The sequence below is a fragment of the Chaetura pelagica genome, unplaced genomic scaffold, assembly GCF_000747805.2.
Source record: "Chaetura pelagica isolate M959 unplaced genomic scaffold, ChaPel_1.0 scaffold264, whole genome shotgun sequence".
Lineage (NCBI taxonomy): Eukaryota > Metazoa > Chordata > Aves > Apodiformes > Apodidae > Chaetura > Chaetura pelagica.
This window is the reverse complement of record NW_009953064.1, coordinates 58,015-66,508: the sequence shown is the minus strand read 5'-3', so window position 1 is coordinate 66,508 and position 8,494 is coordinate 58,015. Positions and strand designations below refer to the sequence as shown.

General features: G+C 56.5%; 2 protein-coding genes across 2 annotated transcripts; one reads left to right on the top strand and one right to left on the bottom strand.

The window, feature by feature from the left end:
- The first annotated feature begins 757 nt into the window (after positions 1–757).
- NRROS (negative regulator of reactive oxygen species) lies at positions 758–3,078 on the top strand. The gene is made up of 2 exons (XM_009996710.1): positions 758–868; positions 1,111–3,078. The coding sequence occupies exons 1-2, from the start codon at positions 764–766 to the stop codon at positions 3,076–3,078; spliced, it is 2,073 nt and encodes a 690-aa protein (XP_009995012.1). The 5' UTR covers positions 758–763.
- Positions 3,079–6,828: 3,750 nt separating this feature from the next.
- Positions 6,829–8,120, bottom strand: CEP19 (centrosomal protein 19kDa). The gene is made up of 2 exons (XM_009996709.1): positions 7,991–8,120; positions 6,829–7,190 (listed from the first exon to the last, which is right to left on the bottom strand). Exons 1-2 carry the CDS (start codon positions 8,118–8,120, stop codon positions 6,829–6,831), a joined length of 492 nt encoding a protein of 163 aa, XP_009995011.1.
- Between the last annotated feature and the right edge of the window lie 374 nt (positions 8,121–8,494).

Genomic DNA, 8,494 nt, shown 5'->3' with positions numbered 1-8,494 from the left:
TTCAAGCAGTGGCAGTTGTGAGAAGGCTCCTTGCCCAGCCCCACTGAGACCTTACGCCTCATTTGCCTGAGGTTCAGCTTTTCCCCCAGATGCAAATGCCGTCTGCTCCGGTCCCAGCAAGTGAGTCAAGGGGACACCTGATGCTGGAGAGCCCCTGGGTGGACCTCTGGCAGGGCTTGGGGGTTGGAGGAGACTTGGGGGTGTTTGGGTTGGTGTCCATGGGGGGAGCTGGTTGGTGCTGGGGAGGACGTGAGCCCTGGGTGGGGAGAAGCCTTTGCTGGGGGGTTGCAGTTCAGTGGTGTTTGCCAGCAGCTGTGGGGCCACATCAGGGCCTTTCCCATCTGTGCTGCCCCGTGTGGGGACCAGACTGCCACCTCCCTGTCTCTTCTCCTGGCCCCCAAGTTCTCCTTGGTGGACCCCCATGAGGACTCTTGCTGGGGGCGGGTGTGCTTGGTGCTGGGGCTTTTCACTGTTTCTCCATGGGCAGCCTGTGGTGGCTCAGGTCTTCTGGGGCATGGTGGTTATAGAATTGTAGGATGGTTTCACTTGGAAGGGACCTTCAAGATCATTTAGTTCCAACCCCCCTGTGTGGGCAGGGACACCTTCCTGCCCGTCGCTGGGGCACGTTGGGAGCCCAGGAGCAATGACAGGAGCTGCACACCTGCCTGTGGGCAAGAGGTCCACCTGGGCCATTTGGTGTAAGAGGTCTGCAGCTTTTGACCTTCTCATCTGTCTCCATCCCTGCAGGAGTGCTGCTGCTGAGATGGAGGCCCTGCTCCCTGGTCTCTCCCTGCTTCTGACCCTCCTGGCAGCAGGGTGGGGACATGGGGCAGGTGCAGCCTGGGAAACATCTGGTGGCTGCAAGCTCGTAAGTCCTCTCCTGCAAACCCTCCCCCTTCTGACTGCTTGGTCCTGCCCTGCAAAGCCCGGGTGCCTCAGCATCTCCCCACCTTCCCAGCTACTGGCTTAGCTAAGGAGTGGACTGGGGTGCCAAGGCTCTAACCATTGAGCCACCTCTTCTATCCTCACTTTGCTCCCCAGACTTCTCCCTCCTCCTCCCCCCATCTCCCACCTCTCGGAGCAGTGCTAAGCGTCCATGTCTTGCTTTAGGTGCAGAGCACGGTGGACTGCACTGGCAGATGGCTGAGCTGTGTCCCAGGACACCTTCGAGGTGATGCTGAGGAGCTGTTGCTTGATGACAACACTATCCAGGTTCTGGGCAATGCTTCTCTGCTCTCACACCACCAGCTGCGACACCTCAGCTTGACCAAGAACCGGCTGGAGCTCATCGAGCCTGGAGCCTTCCTCAGCAGCCAAGGCCTCCACGTCCTCTCCTTGGCAGACAACCTCCTCTTCACCAACTACTCCCTGACAGCAGCTGCTCTTTCTGCTCTGCCAGCCTTGAGGGTGCTGGATCTAGCTGGAAACCGCCTCACTGAGGATATGGTGTCAGTTTTGGTCCAAAACCTGTCTTCCTTGGAGTCCTTGTCAGTGGCCAGGAACATCATCATGAGGCTGGACTCCTCCATCTTCATCAACCTGACACAGCTGTTGGAGCTGAACCTGGAAAAGAACTACATTTTTGAGATTGACCAGGCTTTTGAAGGGCTGCAGAAGCTGCAGAGGCTCAACGTTGCTTACAACTACCTCCCATGCGTGGTGGAGTTCAGCCTGACCCAGCTCAGGGTGCTCAACCTCAGCCACAATGTCATCGAGTGGTTTCTGGCCCTGGAAATTGATGACCTCTTTGAGTTGGAGGTGTTGGACCTGTCCCACAACCGCCTCCTCTTCTTCCCTGTGCTGCCCCGGCAGAGCAAGCTGAGCTCCTTGCTGCTGCAGGACAACCAGTTGAGCTTCTACCAGCGCCTGCCCAACGGCACCTCCCTGGCGGACATCACCGTGCAGTTCCTGCTGGTTGATGGCAACTCCACCAACATCACCACAGTCAACCTCTGGGATGAGATCTGTCACAGCAACCTCTCCTCCCTGCGCCTGCTGGACATGAGCCAGAACCAGGTCTGGTACCTGCCAGAGCGTTTTCTGGCCCAAATGCCTTCCCTGACCCACTTGAAGCTCAACCAGAACTGTCTGGAGACGTTCCACCTGTCAGAGGAGGACCCCTTGGCCATGCTGATGGAGCTGGACCTCAGCCAGAACCAGCTGGCAGAGCTGGGCGCAGAGGTGGGTGCCAGGGACATCCTGCCCAACCTGCAGCTCTTCAACCTCAGCACCAACAGGTTGCAGGTGCTTCCTCCTGGGGTTTTCACCTACACCAGGAAGATCACTACTGTGGACCTCAGCCACAACCGGGTTGACCTCTGTCCCCAGCCAGCTGTCACAGGTGAGGTGGAGAGTCCTCTCTGTGTGGATATCAGGGGTGTCCAGACCTTGACTCACCTCTCTCTGGCAGGCTGTGGTCTGCAGGGACTGCGTGGCCACCCCTTCCAGGGGACATCACTGACGCATCTGGACCTGTCCCACAACCACCATGCACTGTCTGGAGACCTGGAGTGGCTGCAGGACCTTGCTTTGACACTGCAGGTGTTGTCCCTGAGGAACACCAGCCTCTCCTCCACCCCCATGGACTTCTCTGCCTTTAACAAGCTCATGCACCTGGACCTTTCGGGCAACTCCTTGACCACCTTTCCCACCTCCCTGAGCATCCTGAAGCTGCACAGCCTGGACCTGCGGGACAACCTCCTCCCAGCTCTGCCACCCGACGTGGCCAGGACACTTCTGGTGAGGAGCCTGCAGGAGGTCTACCTCAGCCAAAACCCCTACAACTGCTGCACTCTGGGCTGGTGGGATGCCCTGCAGGAGGTGGAGGGGCTGTGTGTCCCTGACGGGCAGGAGGTGACCTGCAGCTTCTCCTCCCACACGCTCAGCCCACGGGCGCTGCCTGGTGCCGTCCTGCGGAGCTGCCGCTGGCGCACGGCCAACCTGGCCCTCCTCTACCTGGTGCTGGCCCTGCCCACCTGCCTCACCATCCTGGTGGCTTTCGTTGTGGTCTTCCTCATGCTGAAGGAGAAGCTGCTGAAAATGGTGAAAAGCAGGTGTGGGGTGTCCAGCCCTCACTGATGGACAAGAGGAAGGGTGAAGGCCATGGGTTGTCAGGTGATGATCCCCCTGAGGTGGGTGAGATGGTGGGTTGCTGGGTTGGGAGAGCTGCTCTTCTTGACACTGACACTCTGAGGGTGCCCAAGGGGTTCAGTGGCTGGTGGTGGAGCCTGGAGCCATGTTGGGCATCCCCAAGGGACACGTCTTGAGCAGAAACCTTCAGCTGATGTTGATGAGGGATGTGATGCTGAACACCTCTTGGCCAAAGGGACATGAACAGTTGCTCCCCAGTGCTGGGGCTTTTTTGCCCCCATTCAGGCAGGTCCTTTTATTTATTCACCCCAATTCTCTGCAGCAAAACATCCTCCAGCTCTTCAAACAGCCTCCATGGGCTGGGCTGGAGCAGGCACTGCCTGGGCACTGTGGAGAAGATCTCCATGGCTGCAGCTTCCTGTGCTGCTCTGGTCAGCATCAGCCCTGGGTCTGCTGCTGAGAAGACAGGCAGTGTCAGCAGGGCTGGGAAACACATCTGGGGTGAAGTTGCTTGGTGGAGCCATGATCCTGGCTGGAAGAACCCATTCAAAAGGGCCCAAGTTGCAATGGTGTCAAATACTGACTCAAGACAGGAGGATCAGTTGTCTTGGAGGATGTGTTTGATCATCAAGTCCTTTCCCTTCAGCAGCTGCTGGATTAAAGAGGTGTGAAGGAGATGAAATAGGAGTGGGCCTTCTTCTCTGTGGACTCCAGCAGCATGGGTGGGTTTCCTGCCCCCAGCCCTGCTGGCAGCACTTCCCAGCTCTCCCAGGGGAGGTGGCACTGCTCCTCAGAGGGTCACCATGGGTGGAAGGGAGAGGGGATGGTGGTTTGTGCTACCTCAAAAGCCCTGCTGGGAACCAGAGCAGCTTTATTCCGTGGGATGTCTCCAGTGAAACATGTCTTGAGTTGACTAGATGATCTGTGAGATCCCTTCCAACCCATTCCATGATTCTTGGAGTTGAAGGAGAACACAGGGTGTGGGGAAGTGAGTGGTGTGGGGGAACACCATGGGGGCTTGTCCTCGTCTGGACTCAGGTGAGCTTGGTGGGGTGTGCTGGGGGCAGGAGGTGGTGGAGTCTCCTTGTCTGGAGACATTTCAAACCTGTCTGGTTGTGTTTCTGTGGGATCTGCTGTAGGTGATCCTGTGTTGGCAGTGGGTTGGACTGCATGACCCTTCCTGACTTGACCACTCTATGACTCTGCCTTACACTGGGGTTGTTCTGGGAGGTGGTGGAAATACCTGAGGCTAATGTGGGGCTGGAGGTGGGGCTCGGGGGGCACAGGCAGGTGCTGGCAGCATCAGGGCAGCATCCAGCAGGCACAGGGATCAGGGGCACTGGTGAGCCTTGCATGGAGAGCAGATGAGGAGAGGCTGAGGGACCTGGGGGTGTTTGGTTTGGAGAAGAGGAGGCTGAGGGGAGAGCTCATTGCTCTCCACAGCTCCATGAAAGGAGAGGGGACCAGAGGAAATGGGCTGAAGCTGCACCAGGGGAGGGTCAGACTGGAGACGAGGAGGAGTTTCTTTACTGGAAGAGTGGTCAGGCACTGGGACAGGCTGCCCAGGGAGGTGGTGGAGTCACCATTCCTGGAAGTGGTTAGAAGAAATGTAGATACAGGGCTTAGGAACATGATTTAAGCACTGAAGGGGTGAATCAGGTTCTGGTAGGGGGATGTAGATTATGGTTGGATTTGGATCTTCAAGGTCCCTTCCAACCAGGATGATTCAATGATTCTCTGGCTGGTTGCTGACCCCAGGCTAGAAGATCCATGCTGAACCAACTGGGGCCAAGCACTGGCAAGGCTCTGGAAACCCAGCTGCCAGATCCATCTCAGAAAACAGCTGCTTTCTAGGCCAAATTTGAGACTAAAACAGCCGGAACCAAATCAGGCCTCAGCTGGGGAATCCCAAAGTCCATTTCAGCTCTTCTTCTGCCTGTAAACCACGGGCCCAAGGGACAGCAGGGACCTGTAACTACATCCCTGCCACCTCCCCTGGTGGGTCTCACAGTCACATTTTGGTGTCTCCCAGCTGGCAGGGTGGGCAGGGTGCCCCTGTGAGCAGCGTGGGGCCCCTTCCCCCTGCTGTGGGTGCTGGGCCTGCCCGTGGAGGGTGGATCTGGGTGCTTCCTCCACCACGGTGGCTGCTTCCGCTTTTGGCAGGGGGGTGTGAGGCACAGCTGTGGGGAAGGCACATCTGTAGGGACCCAGGGCATGGAGAAGTTGTTTGTGGGTGGTGTTGAGCCCGTGTTTGGGGGCAATACTCAAGGCTCCTCCACCATGGGAGGTGTTGGCAGGTTGGCCCCAGGCACGGGGACGTGGTGCTGGGGAAGTTGAGGCTGGGACCTGCCAGGGATGTGAGGGCAACATGATAAGCTTCCGTGCTTGAGAGTGGTTGGTGTCCTTACAGAGCTGCTGGTCACCATCTTTGCAAGGTCATGGAGATCAGGGAGGCCCCTCAGGGACTGCAGAAAGGCAAATGTCACCCCCATCTTCTGTAAGAGCCAAAGGGACATCCTGGGGAGCCACAGGACAGTCACCCTCCTGGTGGGAAATGCATGGAGTGTGCTTGCTTGGAGCAGGTCTAGAGGGGGGCTGGGAGTGGTCAGCATGGATGAAGAAGGGGGAGGTGATGCCTCTCCCAGTGCAACAGGGGGCTTGGAGACAAGGGGAGGACAGGGGGGGCCATTCCCTCCACTCCAGCAGAGCTTCCAACACCATGTCCCACAAGGTTCTTGCACCCAAGTGAGGGTGTCACGCTCTGGCTGGGCAGGTGGACAAACAGGTCTGTAAAAATGAGCAGGGAGCTGTGGTGTGATGAGGGGGGGAGTAGGGGTGAAGGGTTTGTGTGACTCTGAACCCACCTCAGCCTTGGGGACCTTCTGCCACTCTATTTTATTGTGTTTTGGGTTTTTTTGGATACTACATTTTCCCAGAGCTGAGAACTTCCTGGGAGACCATCACCCAGGAGAACAAGGAAGCCAAACACCTCACTTCACCAGCTTGAGATCATGGTGTTTTCAAAAGTACCTGCAACTCCAACTTATTTCTACATGTTCCATTTCTTAAATGCAAAGATTTACATTGGAGTCGGTGGGACCTGGAGAATTAAGCACCATCTTCAGTGTGAGGGTGGTGAGAGCCTGGCCCAGGTTGCCCAGGGAAGCTGTGGCTGCCCCATCCCTGGCAGTGTTGAAGGGCAGGTTGGATGGGGCTTGGAGCAACCTGGGCTGGTGGGAGGTGTCCCTGCCCATGCAGGGGGTTGGAACTGGGTGATCTTGAAGGTCCCTTCCAACCCAAACCAGTCTGGGATTCCATGACTCAGGAAACATGAGATGCCATGTTGATTTCTCCAGAATGACTAGTATAAATGAAACATTCAAATAAGTTCCAATAAAGCTCCAACGTTGCTTTCAAGACATAAATATTTCATTTTCAGATTAAGCCAAACAGAAAACACAGCAGGGGAGAAGCTGGTCAGGTCTTCAGCTAAGTCTGACTGAAAGAGTAGAGTGTTGAAAATTCTTGTAGCACTTGGGCACAGGAAAAGGAGACTAAAAACACCGAATAAATCCAATTTCCATGTTATCAAGTTCACCTCAAGGTGGTTGCTGTGACACCTCAGGGTATCCAGAGTCAGTCTAAGGGGCCTGGGTGGCACGAGCTGACAATGATGTGGCTGCTCATCCCTGTGAGGGTTGTCTCTGAGCTGCCCATCCCAGACATCTTTGGCTGGAATCAGATTTCTTCATCTGAGTCCCCATCCCAGCCACAGGACTCCAGCTGCTCATCCTGTGGAAACTCTACCTCGATATCATAGATGAAATCCGGGTCGTCCTTCTTCTTCCTGTTCTTTTCAAAGAGCTCATCCATGATGCTCTTCCTTTTGGCTAGTTCTTTGTCATCTAATTTGTTCAGATCTTCTTCTGGGTTGATGGTGTCTTCCTGCTGGAACTTTTCCAAGCTCTCAGCCAGGCTCTCTCCTCGCAGATGTCCCCTTAGCAGATAGTACATCTTCTGCAGCTGGTGCAGGGAGATTCCTGCCAGGTAAGCCTGGTGTCGAGGGTTGTTCTTCAGCTGCTCAGCTGCCAAGCTGCAGTCTGAAGAGAAGGTCCCTGTGAACATTTACAGCCACAGGCAAATCTCCTCCCCTAAACAGATCCTCTTCTCCCAAACCCTTGCAAGCAAGACTTAGCAGACTTAGCAGAGCCAATGCTTGGGGTAGCCCTGGGCTCCTCAGGGGAGACAGTGTTGTCTGGAAAACAACCCCTCTTTGCCCCTCCCTGCATGTTGGAGTGACAGAGTGGTGAGGTTGGAAGGGACCTCTGGAGATCACCCAGTCCAAACCCCCTGCCAGAGCAGGATCCCCTAGAGCAGATCCCACAGGAACACATCCAGGTGGGGCTGGAATGTCTGCAGGGATGGAGACTCCACAGCCTCCCTGGGCAGCCTGTCCCAGGGCTCTGTCACCCTCCCAGGCAAGAAGCTTTTCCTCATCTTTAACTTGACCCTCCTGAGCTCCAGTTTGTGCCCATTGCCCCCTGTCCTGTCCCTGGACACCCCTGAGCAGAGTCTGGCCCATCCTCCTGCCACCCCCTGCAGATATTGATCAGCACTGATCAGATCCCCCCTCAGCCTCCTTTTCTCCAGCTGAGCAGCCCCAGCTCTCCCAGCCTTTCCTCACAGGCAGATGCTCCAGCCCCTTCAGCATCTCAGTGCCCTGGGATGGACTCTCTCCAGTAGCTCCTTGTCCTTCTGGAACTGGGGAGCCCAGAACTAGACATAATATTCCAGATGTGGCCTCACCAGGGCAGAACAGAAGGGGAGAAGAACCTCCCTCCATCTGCTAGACACACTCTTCTTACTATACCCAAGAAGAGCTCCAGGGAAGGTCCCACACCTGAGAACTGGGAGAAGTTCCTGACAGGCATGATGTGCAGGCGAGTCTTCTCCTTGCCCTCTTCTGTGTAGACCAGGATGATGGAGGGGGGCCGGAAACGAACCCCACACTTCTTGGCAAGGTAGGACATGGCAGCTCCTGTGGGCAGCTCTGTCAGGCGTCCTCAGCTCCCTGAAAACCAGGAGAAAGGGAAAAGAAGCCTGAGGGTCTCTCAGCACTGTTCCTTTGATCAGGGTTAGAGCGACCTAAGCTCACCCAAACCACCCAGCCAGGGGCTGAAGTCTCCCAGATGTCAGGGAGGTGCCCTGTCAGGGGATGCCAGGGTGTGGAGTCACCCCCAGCTTCTGGGTTAAAGCTTTGGGGCTTTGTGTTGGGATTTCATGTCACACACCAGCTCCTGCTCTGGTCTGGCAGCTGAGGACGCCTGGTTGTGTCGGCGCGGGGAGCTGGGGTGGCCTCCCTGCCCTCTCCCCTCACCCGGGAGCCCGGGACGGGCCGCGCACC